At 34.9% G+C, this 26514-nt stretch overlaps 2 protein-coding genes across 7 annotated transcripts in view; one reads left to right on the top strand and one right to left on the bottom strand.

The window, feature by feature from the left end:
* Positions 1–22476, top strand: part of pkd1l2b (polycystic kidney disease 1 like 2b) — a 28744-nt gene extending 6268 nt beyond the window's left edge. For all 6 annotated transcript variants that reach the window (XM_058782141.1, XM_058782138.1, XM_058782139.1 and 3 more), the window contains 29 exons: positions 7–122; positions 256–358; positions 516–1116; positions 1207–1340; positions 1478–1615; positions 2534–2671; positions 4628–4752; positions 4850–4967; positions 6206–6331; positions 7792–8014; positions 8100–8290; positions 11237–11467; positions 12837–12938; positions 13029–13207; positions 14205–14351; positions 14428–14627; positions 15232–15470; positions 16166–16723; positions 16805–16907; positions 17635–17775; positions 18242–18427; positions 18672–19002; positions 19229–19362; positions 19450–19577; positions 20651–20811; positions 20944–21154; positions 21758–21859; positions 21945–22076; positions 22191–22476. In XM_058782141.1, coding sequence (XP_058638124.1) covers positions 7–122; positions 256–358; positions 516–1116; positions 1207–1340; positions 1478–1615; positions 2534–2671; positions 4628–4752; positions 4850–4967; positions 6206–6331; positions 7792–8014; positions 8100–8290; positions 11237–11467; positions 12837–12938; positions 13029–13207; positions 14205–14351; positions 14428–14627; positions 15232–15470; positions 16166–16723; positions 16805–16907; positions 17635–17775; positions 18242–18427; positions 18672–19002; positions 19229–19362; positions 19450–19577; positions 20651–20811; positions 20944–21154; positions 21758–21859; positions 21945–22076; positions 22191–22301 — 5409 coding nt within the window. In that variant the 3' untranslated portion in view covers positions 22302–22476. The remainder of the gene's footprint in view (positions 1–6; positions 123–255; positions 359–515; positions 1117–1206; positions 1341–1477; positions 1616–2533; positions 2672–4627; positions 4753–4849; positions 4968–6205; positions 6332–7791; positions 8015–8099; positions 8291–11236; positions 11468–12836; positions 12939–13028; positions 13208–14204; positions 14352–14427; positions 14628–15231; positions 15471–16165; positions 16724–16804; positions 16908–17634; positions 17776–18241; positions 18428–18671; positions 19003–19228; positions 19363–19449; positions 19578–20650; positions 20812–20943; positions 21155–21757; positions 21860–21944; positions 22077–22190) is intronic.
* A 151-nt stretch (positions 22477–22627) lies between these two features.
* Positions 22628–25792, bottom strand: psmd7 (proteasome 26S subunit, non-ATPase 7). The gene is made up of 7 exons (XM_058782149.1): positions 25575–25792; positions 24802–24893; positions 24629–24721; positions 24414–24511; positions 24017–24097; positions 23841–23932; positions 22628–23449 (listed from the first exon to the last, which is right to left on the bottom strand). Exons 1-7 carry the CDS (start codon positions 25646–25648, stop codon positions 22993–22995), a joined length of 987 nt encoding a protein of 328 aa, XP_058638132.1. The 5' UTR covers positions 25649–25792; the 3' UTR covers positions 22628–22992.
* Positions 25793–26514: the final 722 nt, after the last annotated feature.

The raw sequence follows: 26514 nt of genomic DNA, 5'->3' as shown, positions 1-26514 counted from the left end.
TTTCAGGCATCAAAGTACTCTTTAAATTTGAGACAGCACACTCACAAAAGGGCTAAAAGGGAGAATCCAGGTGACACAAAGATTTGTTATTCTGATACAAATACACTCCCTTTGCAAATCAGGTGAGACGCATTTTTGTGACCTTTATTTTTCACTGAACCCTAAAATAAAAATGTTTGCTTTAGTTGCTGAGGGTTTCATATGTGGTGTTGGATAGAGATGATCAAAAATTCTGTTTTTATCTAAACTTCCTAGCTGTACACTTTGTGGTCCAACTGACATCAAATTAGAGTCAAGTGCTAGCTGTCAAAATACATACTGGTATATGGAAGATGGCAGGAAAGTAAATAAAAACAAAGTAAGTCCAGTCAGTTTCAAATGCATGTAATGATTTTATTTTCAGTCTTTCTGTATACAGAGTAAAATTTTGATACTGCTTTACATGTTTGACATAATATACAGATGCTTGTCTAATTTTCTTTTAATAATAATTTTCACATTGTTCTGTTTTTTAGAAAGATGATTTTAAGGAAAAATGCTTAAAAGATGGCAAAAAGGTCCTGATTCTACAAAAGAAGAAGAACAACAACAACAATAATAATAATAATAATAATAACAACAACAACAACAACAATGGCAATAACAACAACAACAATAATGGCAATAACAATAATGGCAATAACAACAACAACAATAATAACAACAACAACAATAATGGCAATAACAATAATGGCAATAACAACAATAATAACAACAACAACAACAACAACAATGGCAATAATAACAACAACAATGGCAACAACAACAACAACAATGGCGGCAACAACAACAATGGCAACAACAATAATAATAATAACAACAACAACAATGGCAATAACAACAACAACAACAACAATAATAACAACAACAACAATGGCAATAACAACAACAATAATGGCAATAACAACAACAACAATAATGGCAATAACAATAACGGCAATAACAATAATGGCAATAACAACAACAACAACAATAATAATAATAATAATAATAATAACAACAACAACAACAACAAATTGGAGATCAAAGCTAAGAAGATTAGATCTTTCAAGAAGGACATCATCGTGGTGATGATTTGTGTGTTGATTTAACATTTTATGACTACAGAAGCTATTGTATTACAGCTATGAATAAAGTGCATCTAATAACTATTTCTGTATGCTTTAGGTGAACAAAATAGCCAAATGTCTTCTGAAAAGTTTACAATTCAATATTCCTGGATAAAGATCAACAAGAATCAGCTCAAGAACACCATTGATAACGAATTGAGTCAACTTGGTGGAGCAGATGACACAGAAGAGGTAAAAAAGATGAAAGAGAGAGATTTAAAAATAATAATAATAATAATTTGCATATTTAATTTGCATTTGTGTTGTAAAAAATTACATACACATCATATATGTAATATCTAATCCTAACATCCATTTCCCACTTGCAGTTCAGAGAGGAACTTCTTGCAGATATATTAGCAATTTTAGAAGAAGAGCCACCCCAGCAACCCACAGAAGTGCTGATGTTTGCTAGTGTTTTGACAAAAATCACTGAAGATAAGGACAAACTGAATGTTTATGCTCAGGTAGTATTGCGACCAAACACATCATAAGGCTATACACTGCTCAAAAAAATTAAAGGAACACTTTTTAATCAGAGTATAGCATCAAGTCATTTAAACTCCTGGGATATTGATGGTCAGTTAAGTAGCAGAGGGGGTTGTTAATCAGTTTCGGCTGCTTTGGTGTTAATGAAATTAACAACAGGTGCACTAGACGGGCAACAATGAGACGACTCCCAAAACAGGAATGGTTTTGCAGGTGGAGGCCACTGACATTTTTTCCCCTACTCATCTTTTCTGACTGTTTTGACTAGTTTTGCATTTGGCTAGGGTCAGTGTCACTACGGGTAGCATGAGGCGATACCTGGATCCTACAGAGGTTGCACAGGCAGTCTAACTCCTCCAGGATGGCACATCAATACGTGCCATTGCCAGAAGGTTTGCTGTGTCTCCCAGCACAGTCTCAAAAGCATGGAGGAGATTCCAGGAGACAAGCAGTTACTCTAGGAGAGCTGGACAGGGCCGTAGAAGGTCCTTAACCCATCAGCAGGACCGGTATCTGCTTCTTTGTGCAAGGAGGAACAGGATGAGCACTGCCAGAGCCCTACAAAATGACCTCCAGCAGGCCACCGGTGTGAATGTTTCTAACCAAACAAACAGAAACAGACTTAATGAGGGTGGCCTGAGGGCCTGATGTCCTCTAGTGGGCCCTGTGCTCACTACCCGGTGAGCACAGTGATAATTTTCAATTCCATCAATCGATGTGGCATCCTTTCGTTCCTAACACCTTACCCAGTCCATATCAGTATAGATATCCAGCATGATATTTTTCACCATTGAGATCTGCTGTGTTTTCAAAGTGTTCCTTTAATTTTTTTAGCAGTGTATATGTGCTAAAACACAATACTGCATAACGGCTGAAAAGGTACTTTTCTTTCACAGGAGAATGCTTGTTCCGTACTCGAAATTTTAAGTAAATCCCTCGAGTCCATCAGTCTGGATAGCATCACTGCACAAATAGCCAGCCTCCTTGTTGCATCCTCTAGTAACATTCTCGCTGCCTTTGATAAGGACAAAGAGGTAACTTTTTTTTTTTTCCTTTTTTCTTTTTTTTTGAAAAATTATCTGATTGAACCCACAAATTATGTGTGTTTTGGGACCTGATTGTTAGTTTAAAGTTGGTTTAAGCATTGCCATTTTTCAGGAAAAACTGCTTGACTACACTGAAAGAAAGTAAATTGTCATTTATTTAAAGTGCTTTTTTTATTAGCCGAATCGAAAATCTTGGTTTCTGGTTTAAACCTGTTTTGTTCAATTTGTCAAAAGTAATAACGCTCCCCATAGAAACAATTAAAATATATTTAATTTATCATTTATATATTATAAGAATTTAGTTTAAACAGTATTTTCTATTAGAGTGTGGATGTGCTAAACTTGGCTAGCTTTACTGACTGGAGAAATTAAAGTGGGCTTTATTTATTTATTTATTGTTACTATGTTACAGAAATTATAATGCACGTTTTAAAAAGACATCACAATAAACATTAAGGTCTTTCCAAGTTGTCTGGAAAGTCCGTAAGTTTTGCCTCTTTGTCGCCATCTCTGTTTGAAAACCTGAAATTGCAGTTATTTGCAGTAAATATCTTCCTTGTGGGTTGTGCACCGATGTCGTGCCGAATTCTGCACCCTGCCAGATTATGCATACCTTAGTATTGCGCGGATGAAACTGATGTTTTGAGGTGAATGTGGCCATCAGTCACCGCACTGGTGTGGATACTGTACTTAGGAATCACAGATTCTAGCTTACGTCTAGGAAGTATGACCCAAATAAAATGTTTCACCAGATATTGTCATCTGAACAAGTAACAAGTCTGCCACTTTTGTTCTGACCAACTGACGAAAAAAGCATTAGGCCTACAATAAATCGTGCTACCAATGGTGATTAAATCTAATGGTCTGTTAGCTCAAATCACATCAAACCATGCAAATTATTATTATTGTTATACTTTGCTCTCAAATTGTTAATGTTAACAACTTCAGCATTGTGACTGTGTATGTAGCATAGTGTGTATAAGTGTGTAGATTTTAATTTATATTACAGTCTAATCTCTAGTTGTCATACCATTTGAATTTCATATTAAGAAATTATTTTAACCCAAGAAGCAAATTATTCTCCCTTTGAACTGGTTCTCTTTAAAATAAAAGGCTATCTGTAATCAGATGCACATGTAAAACTGGAATATAATTTAATTTCAGTCACATGTGTTTCATAAACACATAGTCCTTTCTGGATTGCAATCTGCCATCAAAATGATAAATTTCATTATTCCAGCACTGAGAAAAGGCTATAAACGGTCCAGGTGATATAGATACTAGATGGTAAAACTTCATGTTTTCAGACATGCCGTAATGACGTGGCAGCATGTTTGAATATCCCGCGAATTCCTATCAGTACCACTCAAAATATTATAATATTATTTTAAGATAACTGTTATGAATCAGGCTAAAGTAAGCCAATAGTTTTGAACACTGGCTGGCCATGTAGTGGTCATGTCTACTTGCTCAAATATTGATTTCGGATCATTTTTAACCAAAAAAATGTCACGGACTGCAGCTTTAAGTAGTAAAAAAACAAAAAGTAATTTAAAAGTAATATTAAGTAAAATTTTTACTTCATATCTAAAGAAAATATATTGATCAAGTATGTTATGGTCCTTCCTTATAATAAATAAACTTTTTACTTTGTATGAATTCAGTATTATTGATTAATATTAAAAAATATATTTAAAAAAATGTGTGAACTTTACCTTTTATATAGTTTGACAAAAACTAATAAATTTGGCTGTAATAATTTAGAGCAAAGTAGGCGATCACCTTTTCAGGTAAACTGCTATGACAAGGTAGCTGGTTTGTTGCTTGTCCAGAATGGTTTAGCATCCTTCACCAGCTAATGACCAGCTATAAACCAGCTATTATGTTCCAAAACACAGTTAACTAATTTAGGAAACCTGCTGATGTGTTCTCACTTCCTTTCAGAGCATCATCTCTGGTTGTTTGGTCACTGCAGTGGACTCTGTGCAGACATTTCTGCTCACAAATAAAACGCCTGATCTGGAGCCCATCATCATCACCTCTCCTTATGTCAATATTTACGTCAACAGGTAGGACAAACAGAATTCGATGAATTACAATATGATCAGTGAAAATAAAACCGATCATTGTGAACATTTTATGTGAGTTTTGAATTTTTCTGGTTAGGATATCACCAACTAACCTCCAGAAAGAGCCCTTCAGCATTGAGAAGAGTTCCGCCAGATTCAAGCTTCCGAATCTGGGCTCTGATATACTGTCTCTCGATGAGCCAGTGGATGTGAAAGTGGGTGATTTTCAGTCACTACAAGCTAATGCAAGCCAAAAAAAAACATAGATAGTACGAAATCAAATTAGATCATTTATCTGACCTGCACCCTAGATTTTTGAAGCAATAGCAGCAAGAGTTAGCTTTATAATTAATAATATTCGAAACCCTGCCCTTACCAGCCATTAAAAATGTTTACAATTTATTATATTAAAGGTGCACCCAGAAATGAAACTTTCCTGAAGATTTGTTCAGGCTTAGGCCATTAGATGTAGATGAGCTTGTTTCTAAATTTCCCACAGATTTTGAGAAATTTAGCAACACTTGCTAAATTCACTTGCAGTGAATGGGTGCCGTCAGAATGAGAGTTCAAACAGCTGATAAAAACATCACAGTAATCCACATGACTCCTGTCTAACAATTAATGTCTTTTGAAGAGAAAAGCTGCATGTTTCTAAGAAACAAATTCATCATTAATGTATTTTAACTTTAAACTGGCCAAAATACGTGTCCATAATCCATAACACTTCCTCCAATGAAGAAGTCTGTTGTCCTTTCACATCAAAATCCATCAACACATTTGTTTAGAATTGTTTTGGACTTTTTCACTGGAGAAATAAATATTATGGATAGAGGATTTTAGCAGGAAGCAACAGTTTGAAGATAAAAACATCTTAATGGTGAATTTATTACAAACACACAGCTTTTTACTTGTGATGATGGTCACTTCAAGGAAGTAATTATATTGTTTATGGTCATGTGACCATAGTCCTTGTGATGCATTTTAAAATATGGCGGGATATTTTCATGCCATGCATTTCATAGGAAGTTTTAAAAAGTTTCAAAGGTAAGAAATGTGTTTAGATAGATAGATAGATAGATAGATAGATAGATAGATAGATAGATAGATACATGCATGTCATTATATCAACAGGTTTCAATGAAGAGACAACAAGTTTTATAAAGAGAAGACAATAGAGGAAACGATTTTAAACAATATTAAATAAAAAAAAACTTGGTCAAGAAAGATTCAAACGTGTGACCTTTTGCTCTGAAAGCAAGAAATATTCCTCTTGAGCCATATCACTTAATATTCAACTTCTTCCTTAATCCTATAGTTGCCCCTGTTTGAACCTTTTGTTTTTTTCAATATACTGTAATACAATAAACTGTACATTTTATTTTATGCTGTACTAATGTTACACTTTACACATATATCTTAAAATGTAATATGCATACATGTTCACTTTTCACAGATGTCACATTTTAACATTGATCCATGGATTGAAGGTCAGACCATTCATAGTATTGTGGCTGGTTTGTCCCTCTCCAAAACAAACGGCTCTGGCATTCCAGTGGCAAACCTGACTGAGGAGATTGAGGTAAAAACATCTATGGGAACCGAAAAGATGAAGTGTGCAATTTCTGTGCCACTAGCATATAATTACAAAATAACAAATGGAATTCCAAAAGTAACTTTTTGTTAGCCAGACGCAACAGGTGGAAATTGTTAGGGTAAAAATTAATAGATAACTTTAATATTACCATACTTCCCCAGTTGATTAATCATAAAATATTTAGACCGTTGCTTTGTATAACTAGTTTTCTGAAATGTTGCAAATATGCAAATGATGCATTATCTGTTCAAATATGCTCTAATTTGCAAATATTTCTAGAACATAAATCTGAACATCGGATAAAGCCAGGCTTCATTTTATTGACACATTAAATGTTTTTACAGAGAGGATTTTGGATCTCTTCTTATCACTCCATAAATCAGAAAATACTGTCAGCTGCCAGAAAAAAAAAAATCACCATGTTTTATTCAGAAATAAAATGTTATATAAACCAGGTGAATGGTATATAAACAAAAACCCTTCTGCAAAAACCCTCAGAATATAAAGGAATAAAACTGCAATGCTTGGTGTATGTAAGTGCTACTGTTTTTAGTATTTCAGTGCAGGAGAAGAAAAAGAAGCTGTCCCACTTTTTATTAGGGGTCTGTAAATATGTACTTATTAAAAAAAAAAGAATTGTTAGGTACCTATTATGTTCTGGTGAAATGCAGACCACTTGCTGCTAGGAGGAAGGTTAGGGAAAGGTTTAGTGGTCTGGTTAGGTTTAAGGGTCAGTTTAGGGGTATTGCTAGGATCAACAGAGTAATTATGGATGTATTTACAAAAATTAATCACATCTGTAGTTACATGCAGGTATTTTGTTTCAATAAAAGTAAAATGTAAAAAAAAAAAAAAAGTATCTATGCAGGAAGTGCATTATATCAAATTATTAATTTAAATGTATTTACAGTACATACGCTAATATAAAGTTGGCCAGCAGAACTCATTTTGAGAAAACTGCCTTTAAAATATGTATTATAACTGAAACCTACAGATGCAAATAGATGAAGTGAATGAAGAAATACTTAAATGTGTATTTGGATGTTTTCTTTCCACTAGTCTGAAAGAAGTCCTGTTATGAAAGGACAATAGCTCAGAATCTCAAAATTGACCAGTGCCTGAAGAACAGTGGTTTTGCCTGTAGTGTCTTTGATTCAAAAACTGCCTTGGGTCAAACATAATGGACATGCTCATGGGCAGCGGAAATAACTTTAACATCAAACACATATCATCTATAAAAGTTACATCTTTGTACCTTATTTACCTTTAAATGGAGCATATTAGTAATTCAAAATTACATATTAGTACCATTTTGAAAGGATACTACCCCAGTGACAATTTAACTTTTTTTTTTTTTTTTTTTTCTTGAGTGTTTTATCAGAATGTGTAAATAATTAAGAGATTTTACTGGAACCTAATGAAATTCCACTTTGCTCAATCTGCAGATCTTATTACCCAGGCTGGACACAGCAGTGAACAGCTCAGTTCTAGATCTGAGAAACTTCAGCACTACGATCATCAATATAACCACCCCCAACATTACTCTGGTTATAAAGTTACTTCCCTCTGAAGATTTAACACTAATATTGATGCTGGGTTATCAGAACCAACCCACCGAGGAAAACTATGCAGCCAAAGTTACACTTCCTCAAAAAGGAAATTCACAAGGTGAATCATTTGCTTGAAACAGCACAATTGTTAACAGTACAAACTGTATCAAGCACCGTTTTATTTTCCTAATCTTTTCAAACAGATGAAAAGTACACATGGGTACTGGGCCCCAGTGACATGGCAGTAGATGTGGGCGTTTACAACCTTCTCATACGACCTGTTGTTCCTCCGGGCGTAAAGTCTATTAATGCATCAGTAACAATCACATCCGTTACTGCTCAGTGCATTTTCTGGGAAGAGACAAGATCCAACTGGAGTGATTATGGCTGTAGGGTGAGTGCTGTCATTTTCAAAATTAAGACATGTTGTGATTTTTAATACAGGGGTTAGCAACAGTTTTGTAAACTTGTTTTATTTTATTTCTGCCACATCACAATCGATTTGATCAACTTGAAGCATTTGACTTCCATACAGCTCATAACTAAATAAAACAGGCTGTGTGAAAATGAGAAATAATTACAGATAGAGGCCTTCTGAAAAATATACTTTAGCGTGTTTTTAAAAAGAGTGGAAATAATATACAATCTGAAAACTGAATGTAATGTTTTCAGAAACTTATTTAAATGTTAACTGCAATTAAATAAAAAATATTATGTATATTAAATTTGTATTAAATGCAGCTGGCAGAGTGTTTCGTAATATCAAATAACACTCTGCAGTTCTAATCCAGAACATATGCTTTAGTATGTTAGTAGAAGATTTTATTTACAGATATTATTATTACAGATTTACACTTTAGTGGCCTTTAATTTAACTAATAGCTACTACATTACATACATTCCGAATTCCGGAAATGTTGGGACGTTTTTTACATTTGAATAAAATGAAAACTAAAAGAATTTCAAATCACATGAGCCAATATTTTAATCACAATAGAACATAGATAACATAACAAATGTTTAAACTGAGAAATTTTACAATTTCATGCACAAAATGAGCTCATTTCAAATTTGATGCCTGCTACAGGTCTCAAAATAGTTGGGACGGGGACATGTTTACTCTTCTACTACGAAGCCATGCTGTTGTAATAGCTGCAGTATGTGGTTTTGCATTGTCCTGCTGAAATACACAAGGCCTTCCCTGAAATAGACGTCGTCTGGAGGGGAACATATGTTGCTCTAAAACACCTTTCAGCATTTATAGTGCCTCCCAAAACATGCAAGCTGCCCATACCGTATGCACTTATGCACCCCTATACCATCAGAGATGATGGCTTTTGAACTGAACGCTGATAACACGCTGGAAGTTCTCCCTCCTCTTTAGCCCGGAGGACATGGCGTCCGTGATTTCCAACAAGAATGTCAAATTTGGACTCGTCTGACCATAAAACACTTTTCCACTTTGAAACAGTCCATTTTAAATGAGCCTTGGCCCACAGGACACGAGGCCGCTTCTGGACCATGTTCACATATGGCTTCCTTTTTGCATGATACAGCTTTAGTTGGCATCTGCAGATGGCACGGCGGATTGTGTTTACCGACAGTGGTTTCTGGAAGTATTCCTGGGCCCATTTAGTAATGTCAATGACCATCAGGAAGACAGTACCGCAGCATCAGAGCCCGCTCTGGCAGACTGCTGAACAGCTTTTTCCCCCAGGCTGTGAGAGCCCTGAACTCAAATCACCCCGCCCCTCTCTGAACCCCCATACAAACCCCCTACCTCCTGAAACATGGACCATCTGAAACTTATGGAACTTTTTTTTGTTTTTGTTTTTTTTGTGTAATCGAAGTGTGCTACACGCAGGTGAGTGGGCCTGTACAAACCACCTGTAGTAGCACACTCTCCTCCTCTATGCGCACTAGTCACTTTCCACACACACTGCTGTGTGTATACAAATCCCACAAAAAGACTCAGTAATATATGTATGTTTACATGCTCATGCACTACAAATCATCCTGCACTGTTCCCCAGCCAGCTGCTGACTCACTATGTTTCTCTTCGCACATGTACAGTATTTATCTGAAGCACTCGTATAGTTTGTATAGTTTGTATTTTTTAGTTTATGTATAGGTAAAACAAATTTTTTTTACATATAGTATATTTATAGTCAAAATCGATCAGTAGGATAGTTGTGTATAGGTTTATATTGTTTTACTTCATTGCTGTATGCCTGTATTTATGTAGCACCGTGGTCCTGTGAGGCATGACATTTCGTTCCACTGTATGCCCCGCATGTAGCGGAATGACAATAAAGCTCAACTTGACTTGACTTGACTTGACAGAATTATGCCGATGAGTGATGCAGTGTCGTCTGAGGCCCCGAAGACCACAGGCATCCAACAAAGATTTCTCCAGTTTCTCTGAACCTTTTGATGATGTTATGCACTGTAGATGATGAGCCTTTGCAATTTGACGTTGAGGAACGTTGTTTTTAAAGTATTCCACAATCTTTTTACGCACTCTTTCACAGATTGGAGAGCCTCTGCCCATCTTTACTTCTGAGAGACTCTGCCTCTCTAAGACATCCCTTTTATAGTTAATCATGTTACAGACCTGATGTCAATTAACTTAACTAGTTGCTAGATGTTCTCCCAGCTGAATCTTTTCAAAATTTCTTGCTTTTTCATCCCTTTGTTGCCCTGTGCCAACTTTTTTGAGACCTGTAGCAGGCATCAAATTTGAAATGAGCTCATTTAGTGGATAAAAGTGTACAATTTCTCAGTTTAAACATTTGTTATGTTCTCTGTTCTATTGTGAATAAAATATTGGCTCCTGTGATTTGAAATTCTTTTAGTTTTCATTTTATTGAAATTTAAAAAAACGTCCCAACATTTCCGGAATTCGGGTTGTGTTAAAAAGGTAGGAAAGAGATGATTCTTTAAAGAACCTTTGACTGAATGGTTCTTTGTGGATCCAAAAATGGTTCTTCTATGGCATCGCTGTGAAGAACCTTTTAAGCACCTTTATTTTTAAGAGTGTACATTTAAAAAAAAAAATGTTTTAAGATTTGAAGTACACTACAATACAGTTAAATGCACTTCATATTCATGCTAATAAACTTTTCTTTGTGAGCCAATGGTGGCAACCGTGCTAAATATTGCCAACTTCTGATTTATTATTAAGTGAAGTTAAAATAAACAATGAATAAATGAAACCTAAATGACATTTGCTATTAGTTAATTTGCATCTGTCAATCAGTTACAGACTAGCAAGGCTATAACTCTCAAAAGTGTAGTTTGAGATAACACTGTGATTTTTATTTTTTTTCTTCTTCTTTAGGTTGGACCTAAAACAACCCCAAATGTTACTCAGTGTCTGTGTACCCATTTAACCTTTTTTGGGAGCAGTTTCTTTGTCATGCCCAATACAGTAGATCCATCCAAGACTGCTGAGCTTTTTTCCAACTTCGCACAGAACCCAGTGGTAGTGTGCTTTATCGGTGCGATTTTCTTAGCTTACTTCCTGATAGCAGCATGGGCATGCAGGAAGGACCTACAGGACAAAACCAAGGTAATTTTACTGAATCTATGGTTTCTAGTTCTGATTAATTCTTTGTTTTCAAGTCAACATGAAAACAAAATAGACCCTGATTTTTTTTTTATTAACCCAGTAAAGCCTGACATATATGAAATAATAGTTCTAAAAATCTAATGTTTTAAAGTGGAACAGTTTTTTTTAACCTTTAGACAAAATCTAAGTCGATAAATTTTTTTTAAATATATTTTAAGTTTTGTATTATATTTGATACATGAGGCTTTTATGGTCCATATAGTTTGATGTAGGAGAATATGGAGCTCACGTTTGAGGATGAAAAAACATCAATACTATTCAGAGGCCCAATGAATGCATGTACATATCAACTGTCACTCTGTTTCTCTCGATAATCAATTTTAGTAAACTTGTTTAATTGCTTATGATCATTGCATTTTTTTGCACACTGCAAAAAAATGCTTTTCTTACTTAAATTTTTTGTCTTGTTTCCAGCCAAAGTATCCAAAAGATTTTCTAGACGAATCAAAATTAAGTGAGTTTTTGCTTAGAACAAGCAAAATAATCTGCCAATTAAGTCACTCACTTAATTTTGACTTGTTTTTTTATGAAAAAACTGCATTTTTTAGATATTTTGGCTGGAAACAAGACAAAAAAATCTAAGTAAGAAAAGCATTTTTTTGCAGTGTAAAACAAATAATGCAATGCGATACAATGATGATTGAGAGATGTAAAAATAAATGTTACTCAACCTGTATCGTATTTGCTACTCGCATTTCAATAAGATAGTAAGCCTACGTTGCTTTAGTCCAATACGTGCTCATTTTGAAATATTGCTAAAAAGAAAACATACGTTACGTTAATGTTATCAAAACCAGTAAAGATTTCAGAGCCAAAATTCACATGAATACACATCAAATATGAAAAAGTAAGCTTTATAGCATTAATGCAGTATTCATGGCTACTGTACAGGACATAATTCATCAATTTACTATTATAAGGAAAATTTCTAAAAGTATCATCATAATCTTTTAATAAAATGTAATATCTTTTATGTAATTTACGAAAATGTGTCATCACACACAACTTTTCTGATGATGTTATTAAAGCCACACAGGCTATTGGATAATGTTAATTAAATATGTATTTACTCAAATTCGGTCAGGCTCAATTTTGGTATGTAATATCACGATCCAATCAGTGCCACTCCTATTTATTAAAAAAAAAAAAATTAAATAAATAAATATTGTAATGCCCTCAGAAAGTACATGAGATCTGGAAATAAAATGTATTGTGTCCAGCAAATAATGATGAAAACATTACCGCTCTGTCATCAACTGAAGTATATGCTACTGTATGTAAGATATATTGTGTTCTTTCCCCCAAAAAGGTGAAGATTACTGTGCTAGATGACAATGATCCCTTTTCTGAGTACTGCTACTTGTTGAAGATCAGCACTGGTCACCGCATGGGCTCCTCCACTTCATCACGAGTCAGCATGTGCATTTATCACAAGCTCTTCTTCAGGAATTCTGCTCATGTGCTCTTACATACTAACTCTGCAATGCCTTTGTCACTTCAGGTCATAGTGACTCTTCAGGGTACGGAGGGAGAATGTGAGCCCCATCATCTGACTGACCCTGATAAGCCAGTGTTTGAAAGAGGAGGTGTGGACCTGTTCTTACTGACCACCCCCTTCTCACTGGGAGAGCTGCAGAGCATCAGACTGTGGCATGACAACTCAGGGGATCATCCTGCTTGGTAAACTGATATTAGAGGAACAGTTCACTTACTACACTGAAAAAAATATGGTGTACAAATAATTTTCACTCAGAAATTGCTAGTAAATTTCATAATTAATTACAAAGAAATGGCAAGTAACACGTTGAATTAAACATTTGAAAAGACTGAAAGTATAAATACTGAAATACTATTCTTTTTTTCTAAAACATACTACAATAATCGGTTTATTTACAACTTAGAAAAATAATTTTTTACAGTGCACAATTATCATCTGCTGTACTCGCCCTCACTGCTCACTTAAAGTGTCCAAAGCTAAAAATAAAAGGTTTTCTGTCAGAAATAATATACTTTGCTATAATATACTAGAAGTGTGAACTGAATGGAATGTTTTTAGACACAAAATTGCATGTTAATTGTAATTAAATGAAAATGTATTATAGTTTTAATTTATATTAAATGCAGTCAGAAATGTACACTGCTTTTTTGACCCAGTAGTACATATTTCTGTTATTAAGTACATAATTCATAATTACTTCTTCTGCCTTTGAAATATGGTTATTGTATTGCTGAATGTAGTGACAAGCATTTCATTTAATTAATATAATTTAATATAAAATAATGTAATTTCTATTAAATCTTGAATGCGATGTATTTGCATATATTTAGAATAACACATTTGTAATGAAGTTGCCATTTAGTACATTTAAAATATATTTATACATTTATAATATATTTAAGTGCTTTACATGTGCTTTAATATGTCAACACATCAAAATTAGTGCACTTCTTTAAATAAGATAATAAAATTCAAATGTACAATGTATACTTTACTTTTTATGTTTAAAAAGTATAACTTTTAATGTAACATTATTGTAAAGTGCACAATTTAATTTTATTATTATTTTTTTATTATTCAGAGTACATATTCAAACATTCAGATTCGAATTGCAATATTCAATACAATTTTTCACTGACCCTGCACATGTTTGCAAAAAATGTATTTTTTATTTCTCAGGTATGTTAACACGGTGATGGTAGAAGACCTGCAGACTGAGCAGAAGTGGCACTTCCTGTGCAGCTCATGGCTGGCTGTTGATATAGATGATTGCACTGTTGAAAAAGTGTTTCCTGTAGCATCAGAGACAGACATGAAAGGCTTCAGGTGAGTTCACTGTCTCTCTGTCTCTTTTTGAAAAAGAATATTTGAAAATGCATCTAAAAGACTTTCCTTTCTGCAGCAATCTATTCTTCATGAAGACAACGACGGACTTCTGTGATGGTCACATCTGGTACTCTGTGGTCAGTCGACCCCCCAGCAGTAACTTCACCCGTGTGCAGCGTGTCTCCTGCTGTTTCTCAGTGCTGCTCTGCTCCATGTTGACCAGCATCATGTTCTACGGGATTCCCACAGACCCCTCAGAGCAGACCATGGATATGGGTATGTCTCAAAATAATGACATAATCATGTATGATAGTCGTTTTCTTTATTTAAGCAGGTTAAAAAAACTTGTTGAGATTAAAATCTCTTTTGCAAGAGTGGCCTGGCCAAGAAAGCAGCAACAAATAACATAGCATAACACGATCAGCTTTAGAATGCTTTGTAGATTATTCCAAGACAAAGTAGCATTATATCCAAAGCCCTTTTTTCCTAGCTCTGTTCGAACCCAAGGGACTTTAAAATGTAACTGATCATTGGAACATAGTTTGTAGCATACCTTTGATTTAGAAAAACACAGAGACAAATAGGATGCAGTTATACCACGAATAGCCTTATAAATAAAAAAATACCAATTACCAATACCAACCAGACTATTGTTAAATGATATGAAAATAAAGCAGTTTAGTAACTAATAAAGACACTTTTTGTAATGTCTATTCAATGATTTGCTTGCCTGCTACGATCTTTGAATAATTTTCCGTTTTTAAACATACTTAAGTGTACTATGATATATGTAAATATGAGCATATAAATATTAGAACATAATTTAAATTGATTGATCGCTCTAGTCCAATCCGATGTTTCTTTTTATGTCTATCCAAAGGCCAGATAACACTGACCTGGAGTCAGGTGATGATTGGCATCCAGAGCTCCTTCATTGTATTCCCCATCAATCTAGTAATTGTGGGAATCTTCAGACATTCACGTCCCTGGAAAAAGAAGACAAAGAAAGGAAAGGCACATAAGCAGTCTGAGCTTCCTCAGATGGAGAAAGACATCCCATACGAGTCTGCCTCTCCACAGTTTGATCCAAACAATTTAACTGTAGATTTCCTTATCAAAGTAAGTCCTTCATGTTTAATTAATTACGCACATTATTTTTGTTCAAACAAAAAGTGAGATTCAGCAATTTAACTAGTGATGGTAATAGATAGTAATACCCCGGTATTTTGATATATAGAATATCTTATATATTCATGTACACCAAGTACTAATTGTTCAAAGGTTTGGGGTCGCTAAGATTTTAGAAAGAAGATTCTTATTCATGCCAAGGCTGCATTTATTTGTTTAAAAACAGAAAAAAACATGAAATAATATTACAATTTAAAATAACTGTTTTCTATTTCAATATATTTTAAAATGTAATTGTTTCATGTGATAGCAAAGCAAAATTTTCAGCATCACCTTCTGAAATCATGCTAATATGCTGATTTTCTGCTTAAAATATAGTTATCACAACTGAAAATTGCCGTGCTACTTATTGTTGCATGATTATAAATGTCTTTAGTGTCATTTTTAATCAAATTAATGCATCCTTGCTGAACAAAAAAGTAAAAAATAAATAAATAAAAAAAAAAAAGAAGGGGGGTCTTATGAATGGAAGTATATTTACTATGTTGCTTCAAAGAATGGAAAAAACATTTTTTATAACCATGCTTCCATATCCAAAAAAGCAAAACAAACAAGCAAACATGGTTATTACTTTGTGTTTACTGCCACATTATTTTGCCAAAAATATCCTTATTTCCTAATTTTAGGACATACAGAGAATCACATACTTGTTTGCAAATACCATGAGATGCCCTGTCCCGAAAGAAGAGATGAACCCTAATAAGGAAGACGTCAACACTTTGCTATCAGAGCTGCTGAACCTCATCGAGCAACAGCACTTAATTCACAAAAACGACACCACGTCGGTTTTCTGGGCCTACACCCATCATCTCTCCAAGCAGATTGAAAACTTGGTGGGAGAAGTGAAGCTGCTGGGGCCTTCAGGCTTTTCCAGGCCTGGGTGCTACAGCCAGGTGTTACTGCAGGTCCAGAGCATGAAGAAACTGCTGGAAAGTCTCCGTTCCTCCAGACCCATCACTGAGCAGCGCATCTGTAGCTCGAGTCCCAAAAAAGACAGCAGCAGGAGGGGTCTGCCCTGGTGGTTTGTGTATGTGGGTTGGCTTCTTGTTGCAGCCACAAGTGTGGTATCAGGGTACTTCACCATGTTGTATGGACTGAAATACGGGAAGGATCGTTCAGTCAGCTGGATAATCTCCATCGCGATGTCCTTCACCGAGAGCCTCTTCTTCACCCAGCCTGTAAAAGTAAAGAGCTGGAGTCAAAACGCTATATATTTATATTGCATTTACTGTGTAACTTCATTTCACCTGTGTTTCTTTTGGCAGGTGCTTTGTTTAGCCATTTTCTTTGCATTGGTGGTGAAAAAAGTCAATTTTGAGGATGCAGAACTTGTTGACACCTTACGTAAGAAAGCAAAAACTCGCTCAGGTAACTGGAAATCAGGCATTTAGCACAAATAACCAGCCAACCAAACAGAAGTGTGCTTAATTGTATTGAATGTGCACTCATTGTCCTTCAAATCTTCAAAGCATATTAAAATATTTAGCAGATAATACAACATTAATTAAATAAAGGCCACTTAAGTGTATTTAAATAGAGTACACATTAATGATTCTGTTTCTTAACACACTTTTCAAATGTAAAGTCATTGTTTTAATAAGCTTTTGTCGTGCTTTAAAAGAAGTGCACACTGTTGACTGACATACTAAAGCATGTGTGAATAGTTATTTTAATTTTAAATGTTGCTGGTTGTTCAAAGTTATATTTAAACATTTTAATGTAAATCTTAAATTGCAATCATTGCAAATGTGTAATTACAAGTTTACGTGTAAATACACGTCATACAATTTTCAGTAGAAATTACAGTATTTTTAGTTCACCACAAATGCTTGTCAATACATTCAGCAGTACTTTAACCATATTTCAGACAACAGAAGTAATTATTAAATTACGTGCAATATATTCAAAGTTCAGCTGATTGCATTTAATATAAATTTAAACTACAATTTTCATTTAATTGCAATTAACCTGCACTAAAGTATCTGAATACATTATATTCAGTTTGCACTTAATTCTTTTTAAGTAAATTATTTCTGTAATAAGTATGATATAAAAGTATGCTAAAGTTTAAAAGTCTTTTATTTCTCTTGTATAGATGGTCTCAATGGAGTGCGCCTTTCTAAGAGGGATTGTACACGCAGTTACTATCAGCCTCCACCTCCCAGTGACATTGAGAAGATCAGGAGAAACATGGTCAAACAGCAGAAAGCACGAGCACTCATCATGGAGATTCTGGGTAAGACAAGAAAAAGAGAAAAAGTTCACATTTAGTTGTCATTGCTTCCTAACCGGTAACATTCTCAGAGCTTTGGCTAATATTCTGGCAAGGTTCTCTCAAAGTTACAAACAGCAACGTAAAATTAATAGAACATTTGTTCAAAGTTATGTGGCCTTTAATTATGTTAGCATGAAAATGTTTGTTATACGTTGTTCATGGAAGGCTTTATCTGAAATGCTTTATTTGGGCATTCCTCTGATATTTTAAATGTAACTAACTTCTTGTTCAGAACGTTGAAAAAAAATAACGTTCCCATGTTGTTTGCAATGAATTGATCAAATGGAATGTTTAGTGTTTTCTATAAAGTCTGAATAACCAAGAAAAAAAAGCAAACATATTTAAACCATTATAAAAACTTCATAGAACAATCAGAACTTAATGAGAACATCAGCAAGACATGCACAGACCTGGATTTCCTTTGCAGTTTTTCTGGGGTTCTTGTGGATGCTGCTCTTGGTGGCGTATGGTCAGCGAGATGAAAACGGATTCTACCTCACTCATCACATCCGGCAGAGCTTCAGTAATGGCACTTCAGACAGTATGAGCCACAATGATGTGTTTACCTGGGCCAACACTGTACTTCTTGATAACCTGTTTGGACAGTATCCAGGTACTTCCTTTATCCTGACCTGTCATGCATATAACAAGTGCACAACTCATATTTAAGGTAGTTCTGAACCCGTCAGATCTATAAGGACTCCTAACATAATGGATTTCTAACTATTCTTATTCACATTTGTACTTTTCAACTAGTAGGGAAGGAAAAAGTCAAAGTTTAAACCCATCAAGCAACAGTGAATGTCCACATTATTGACTGATGTGTTTAAATATTAAATTTAACTTTCATTTCTAAGGTTTTATAACGGATGGAAACTCGAAACTTGTCGGGAGTGCTCGTGTTCGTCAAGTGAGGGTGACGAGAGACTCTTGTAAGATTGCTAAGTCCGTGCGTCACGCTGTTCCCGACTGCAGTGCCCCTTACTCTTGGGAAAATGAGGACATGGCCTCTTACGGTCCAGGTTGGGATGCGTTTCATTGTGTAAATGGCTCTGAAGACACCGTCACACCTTGGAAGTACCAAAGTCAGTCCGCGCTCAAAGCAATCCCAGTTTGGGGTATGATTGCACTTTATAGAGGCGGAGGCTATGTTATGGACCTCGGTTCTGACCAGCAAAACGCTAGCAGGTGAGAAATCACATAAACATGACCGCCTTTTTTGTATTGCCAAGGTGGACCTAACAGAACAGCTCACTATCAATCGACTCTCCACTGAAAGCAGAAAGTATTTTAACATCAGCAAAATGATACACTTTACCTTTAAGGCCCTCAAGGTCTCATATTAGAAAATGTTGTGTATTATTATTGGTTTTATGCATGCTTTCCAATCAACGTGTCTTCCTTCAATCAACAGGAAGCTTCAGTATCTAACCGACTCCACCTGGTTGGATATGTACACAAGGGCAGTTTTTGCAGAGTTTACAGTGTACAATGCTAATGTCAACCTCTTCTGCATTGTCACGCTGATACTAGAGAGCACTGCAGTGGGTGAGGAAGCGGAACAATCATTCTCATTCATACAAAGTCTTCGTGTTTTATTGCAAATAAATTGACCGTACACTTTTTATTTTACAGGTACTTTTCAGTTTCGCAGCGTGGTTCAGAGTGTCCGTCTCTACCAGTCCACAGGTGGCTTTCAGTCGTTTCTCATGGCCTCTCAGGTGTTTTATTTCCTCTTCATCGTCTACTACATGTTTTTGCAGGTCAGTTCTCTATAGCTAATAGCCTAGTTTCATTGAACTTTTAAGAAAATATTTGACCCAAAAAATTAAATTCTGTCATCATGTTTTAAACTAGTGCTGTCAAACGATTAATTGCGATTAATCGCATCCAAAATAGAAGTTTTTGTTTACATAATAAACACAATACACATACACATATTATATATATATATATATATATATATATATATATATATATATATCACACACATACAGTATATATTTTGAGAAAATTTATATGTATATACATTTATATATTTATATTATATTAAATATAACATATTTTTCTTAAATATATACATGCATGTGTTTGTATTTATATATACATAATAAATATACACAGTACACACTCATATATTATGTAAACAAAAACTTTTATTTTGGATGCGATTAATCGTTTGACAGCACTAATTTAAACCCAAATGACTCAATGTCCTCTGTGGAACACTGTAGCTGATGTTTGTCAGAATGTTAAGCTCTTAACACTTACAACAATATAATGTAAGTGAATGATGACCATTGGTGTTAAGCTCCAAAAAAAAAAATTTATAAAAAGAAACCATAAATGTATAATAACAGTACTCCACAAGAACTGTATTTTTCAGCTCTTCTGAAGCCTTAGATCAGCTTTTTGTGAGAAATTGAAATATTTGAATTATAGTGCCTGGGTCTTATATGAGCTTTTTGAAATTTTAATGGTTATTTTTTGATTTTGGAGCTTGACAGAGCCTAATCGCTATTTATTTTCATCGTCTGGAAAAGAGCAGCTTGAACATCACGTCTAAACATCTCCTTTTTGTGTCTTAAAAATCATAATACTTGAGGGTGTGGAAGCTTTTTTTTACACCTTTGAAATCAAAGAATTCTCGCAATTCAGAATCGCACAAAGTCAGAATTGTGAGATATAAAAATGTTTCTGGGAATTATGAAAAAAAAAAGTGAATTGTGAGAGGAAAAAGTTTACGGTTTTCAGTTTCAGAATTTTTTGTTTCGTGTTCATTTTAATTGCAATACTCTTTTCATTTCCTTTAAACCATATGTTTGGGGTTGAACAGGCAAAGCTGTTGAAGCGGCAGAAATGGGCGTATTTCAAAAACAAGTGGAATCTGTTAGACCTGGCCATCATCATTTTAAGTTGGAGTTCATTATCAGTGTTCATCAAGAGAACAGTGCAGGGAGACAAAGACATTGAATACTACCAAGACCACAAGGATCAGTAAGTAGATGCTCTCCAAAGAAAAAAAGTTTTGATATGAACATAAATTAAACATCCAATTGACCTTACGGTTTGGAGAATGGATAGATGGATGAACTGGACATGGTAAAAAATGCTATTCTTGTCCTACAGGTTTCCCAGTTTCCATGATACAGCTGTCATAGATGTTACACTGGGATATCTCATGGCTTTCTTGGTTCTTCTGGCTTGTGTAAAACTCTGGCATCTGCTAAGACTCAACCCTAAACTTCACCTCATCACCTCTTCACTGCAGCGGGCATGGAACGATATGTCCAGCTTCATTGTGGTTATCTTCATTATCCTCTTGGCCTATTCTCTTACTGTAAGGGGCAAAAACATTTGCTGTCAATAACAGTTTACAATACTTGGTTTTTATTTTAGTATTTTAACATACCCTAAAATGGCATACTTCATCTTTAAAGGGGTAATCCACCCAAAAATTACAATTCTGTCATCATTTTCCTCTTGTCATTCCAAACCTGAGTTTCTTTATTCTGTGGGACAAAAAAGAAGATATTTTGGGTAATCCGACGTTTTCAGGTCAAAGTATTACTATGGACTAAAATATGTCCCATAAGTCAATGGGACCTGAAAATGTTTGGTTACCAACATTTTTAAAATATCTTCTGTTGCGAAGAAGGAAGAAAGAAAAATCATATGGTTTTGGAACAATATGAGGGTGAGTAAATGATGACTGAATTTTTATTTTTGGGAGAACTGTCCCTTCGAGTAGTATCTTGTGTGAGGTTGTCAGTTACCATAGATAATAATTTTGCTAAAAATATGAAAATCAAACAAAAACAATATTTTATATTAAAAATGATATTTGAAATCTATGTGGAAACCATTGAATGGCCTCCATTTGTAGGTGCTTTTGTGTCACCGTTTTCTTCAAGAAATCAAAGCATTCATTTCTTTTCAATAGTGCAATCTCATATTTGGATGGAAGCTGTACTCATACCGAACTTTCCCAGATGCATTCAAAACCATCTTCAGTTTGCAGTTTGGAATCTTCAATTACGATGAGGTTCGTGAATGGTTTACAGACCAAGACTGGGAAAGTAACAAAGAAAAGCTTTTGATTTATCACAGCTTTCATTCTTCCTCTGCAGGTGCTGAGTTCTGATCCGGTGCTTGGTGCGCTCATCATTTCCACTTGCGTCATCTTCATTACATTTGTGATCCTGACCCTCTTTGTCTCAATCATCCTCGAGGCGTTCGGTGAAGAACAGGAGAATCACCAGGTGTTATACGAGTCACTTTCACATTTTGTTTTCGAACTGCTGACCGAAGAGCATTAGCAAACATTCATTGGCTGAAGTGCGATAACTAACTAAAATTTCTCTTCTGATACTCAGCCTTCTGAGGAAGAGGAAATCGTCGACCTGATGTTGGTGAAGATCCTCAGTCTTTTTGGCATTAAATGCAAGAAGAAAGAAGAGAGTCATCATAGTGACAAAACTAGCTAGTCCACATCATTGGCACATGCCCCTAACAAGAGGATCGCTGACTGCTCGATCTGCTACCTTGTCTTCAAATACTTAAAGATGCAGATATTAAATTTCTTTGAACTTAAAAATGGTTTCTACACTGAACATGGTCATTTTGATTAAACTTTAATTTTCTTTTCAGAAAAAGTGAAATGTGCTATTTAATTATAAAGCGGATTTTTTTCTGAAACATTTTCTTTTATAAAGTAGCAAGGAAAAACATGTTTAAATGAACACTACAATAAACAACAAACTGCAAGCTTTGCATGTAGTGAACAAAATAAAAACAGGTTAGGCCGGAGAAGCTTGTTTGACATTGCTTTTTATGATAAAAAAAGAAATCTCAGTGTAAATACAATGACACAATGCAATGACATGTCTGCAGTTGGACTTTGCTGTAACGCTGGACACCTGTCTTGATATTGCGATGGTCTAATAATGGAACTATAATGTAAGTGTAAATAGGTCAACCTTGATAAGGACCAAAACATCAACAAGGGAAAGATTTCCTTTTCTCTTTTAATCAAAACCAAAAGTAAGTCCTTATATCAAAAAGACAGAAAAACGCCCAATTTAAACTGCAGATTGTTACAAGAGGAGGCAAAGAAATGTTGAATTCCTCCCTCATGCAGCCAAGATTGTGTAAGCCCAAGTTCATGCCAGTTCAGGTTCATTTCTTTTCCTTTTTGTCATCTTTCTTGGCTGTAGCATCTCCCTTCTCCTTGTCTTTGTCCTTATCTTTATCCTTCTCGTCCTTCTTTTCTTTCTTGCTGTCATCTTTCTCTTGGCCCTCTTTCTTTTCTGCATCACGGTTGGCTATTTTGTTGTTGATGAGATTGTGGAGCGCCACTACAGAGCGGATGAGCGAGGCCAGATAGACCACAAGCATCTGGTCGTTGGTCTTAAGGTAGAAGGCCTTGACAAACTCCTGCAGGTTGACATCAGGCAGCAGATTGAACACGTCCTGCAGCTGATAAATGATCTGGTGGTTGATGGGCAGTTTGCCTGTTGCAACCTTCTCCAGATAGCTCTTGATATCCAGCAGCTTGGAGTTGAGACCTTTCAGGCCATGAACCTGATTGGTGATGCGCTGCGACAAAGTGCCAACTGTTGTGTCCTTGATATCACTGCAAAAAGCATCATGAGAATAAATAAACTAGGCGGTTTACAGATATTTTAATTAGTGCTGCCAAACAATTAAAAATCACTTTTTTTCATTAATTGGTTAATCGCACCTGATATTAAAATTTGTAATGTATTTTCATAGTGTAATATATATATATACACAATAAATATCCAGATTAATGTAAAACAACGAAGACAGCATATTCTAATTACCTGTACATTTCTGGAGTAATTTTAGCCATTCAACACTACAGTATAATTGAAAGCCAGCTTTTTAAACAGAAAATATTAAATCGCAGAAGTTAACAGGTTATTTTTGACAGACCTCATTTTAATACATCTAAAATGAGTCAAATAAACAGAAATTGTTTATTGTTTTCATCCCCCTCTTACCGCAACAAATGCTCCACGCCAACTTCCTCTGCCTCCTCTGCTCCGATCTCGCTGGTCACGTGTTCAAACGTCTTAGATGTGGGAGTTCCATCCTTCAGTGAAGAACAGATGTCAACAATTAGCATGCAAGGAATCAAATATATTAACACAGCTTAATAACTTCAACAAGAACTCACATCATGCACTTCCTCCACTGAGATGTAAGCTTCAGTTGGCAACCCCAGGTCCTTGGGTTTCACATCAATAATGACTAAAACCTATGGGAAATACAAAATCACAAGTGAAAAAGAAGCACATTCTTTTTTGCATTAAGAAAATATAGACTGTTGTCAGGAAAATTGTGCCATTATTTTCTATTAAATTAAACGATCCTGCCAATTCTCAAAAATAATATTTAAATTGCTATATATATAAAAAATATATATCTCTCACTTGCATCATTTTTAATACTACTACTAAGAAATTGCTAAATAAAAATAAATCTTTATTTCAGTCTAAAACATGACTTGCTTGGTACATATAGTGTAAAATAAAATAAACTAAACAGTAGCAAAGCAAAACAGTATTACATACCGAATTAGAGCAGTACTGTTTCATGAGTTCATTTATGGCAATATCATTTTTGTGCAGCTTTGGGCCTGTGTGATACCAACCAACTATTCTCTCCCTTGCTAGAATCGAAAGAAATAAAACCATGAGCTTGGACATGAGGTCAGGTTCTATAACAATGACATGACAAAAATTCAATAATTCATATGCATGACGTATGCATAGTAAAGCAATCTTACCATTCACTTTCTTGAACATGCCATACATATTCTCCAGGTAGTCATGATCCAGGAACCAAACTGAATCATCCTTGTCGTCCTCATCAAAAGGCACTGCCACACAATTGAAATATTACTTCAACTATATTTCAAGAAGAAAGAAGAGCATTTTGCACCAAGAGCTTCAAACATACCAGCAAAGCTGTTGGACACATCAAGCACTTTCTTGTGCCATGAACCCAACAGAACACCCACAACCCGCTTCTGACTGCCAACCTTACCAATCCTACAAAACAAAGATAAGATTAGCAAAGAATACAAGAGAGAGACAAATACAGCGCTATTTTTGAACATATCTTCAAATGTACAGCTCTTTGAATATATAAGCTGTGTCAGATCATGTATTTTACCTGAACCTCGTCTGAAAGTGTCTGTTCCAAAAGCTATGTATGTAATTATTTGACATATGTAATAAATGTGTGTGTATATATCTCACCGAGTAAGTTACTTATCACAGTAGGCTCAGCATCAAGAACAGGATTTAAAATAAGAAATGTAAAGTTCATATAAAAGAAAACGCGCATAACATTTAGTGTTATTTAAATTATAAAATTCTGCAGTTTGTGTGTTGATTTTTAATTGTCGGAGAGATTACAGTCTACTTGTGAGTAAAGTGATCAGTTATATAATGTTGACTTATAACTGACTTGCATCTAGTCAGATATCTGCTTGCTTCTACAACATTTTACAACAAACGTTAAACGCTATAAAGCTAAGCCGGTATGCAACACCATAATATAACATTTTCAGTAAAATCATTCTTAAAACATTGTTTATTTACATAATTGTACTTGCAGACTGTGATTGCATCCAGTTAGCCTTTAGCTTGTAGCAGCTACTTCCATTGACACATAATGACAGTGAGTTAACAGTTTTACTACAGCACCTTCACAACACTCAGATTTACCTGTTAAAATGGTCCACGACACTCAATAGCACCAAGGGATGAACGACGACCCTTTCTACCGCTAAATCCGGCATTTTTACTCAATAAATCCGAATATTTCAATAAAAAATAATGCTTTTCTATCGTTCAGCACGCCAGTTTGATGGAACGCTGCGCCGCTTCTTCCGCTTCTGCTTCGTTGGTTCTCCACAGGATCGCTTCAGCGTAACGCACGCGAGCGCCAGCGGACTGGAGGAGGAATTACACCCTCGCTGTCTTTAATTGAGGTGAACGTTGTGCCAAATGGATAGTTTCTTGATCTAAAACCAAGATGAGCATTACAATATAACAATATTAACTTAGATATAATTAATACGCAATAACGAGAATTCAATATCCTTTATCTGTGAATGCAGAAACATTGTAATTGTTTGTTTTGATTACTAATAACGCTCATTTATACACAAGATGGTGCTGTTTATCCTGTTTCTGTGGGAATTCATTAGTGTTACGTTCATGCATAGGCGGTATTTATTCATTTATTTATTTAATTAGTGCTTTGAAACGATTAATCGCGATTAATCGCATCCAAAATAAAAGGTTTTGTTTACATAATATATGTGTGTGTACTGTGTATATTTATTATGTATATATAAAGACACACACACATACAGCATATATTTTGAAAATATTTACATGTATTTACGTGTATATATTTATATTCATATAAATTATATGATATAGGCTATAAACATATTTAATATATAAACGTAACATATTTTTCTTAAATATATACATGCATGTGTGTGTATTTATATATACATAATAAATATACACAGTACACACACATATATTATGTAAACAAAACCTTTCATTTTGGATGCGATTAATCGTTTGACGGTACTAATCTGTTTAGTTAGTTTAGTTAAATGAAGGTCCCAGTTATTATAGTAAGCTGATA

The sequence above is a fragment of the Onychostoma macrolepis genome, chromosome 07 (assembly GCF_012432095.1).
Source record: "Onychostoma macrolepis isolate SWU-2019 chromosome 07, ASM1243209v1, whole genome shotgun sequence".
NCBI classification, from domain to species: Eukaryota; Metazoa; Chordata; class Actinopteri; order Cypriniformes; family Cyprinidae; genus Onychostoma; species Onychostoma macrolepis.
The sequence above is the reverse complement of the archived record's forward strand: the minus strand, read 5'-3'. Positions and strand labels throughout refer to the sequence as shown.

Excerpts from the sequence above, each read along its gene's own strand:
- psmd7 (XM_058782149.1), bottom strand. The coding sequence starts at position 25,648 with ATGCCGGATTTAGCGGTAGAAAGGGTCGTCGTTCATCCCTTGGTGCTA. Across the intron at positions 24,722-24,801 it reads TGTGTCCAACAGCTTTGCTG|TGCCTTTTGATGAGGACGAC; the intron begins GTATGTTTGAAG and ends ATTGTGTGGCAG. Across the intron at positions 24,512-24,628 it reads CATGTTCAAGAAAGTGAATG|CAAGGGAGAGAATAGTTGGT; the intron begins GTAAGATTGCTT and ends TTTCGATTCTAG.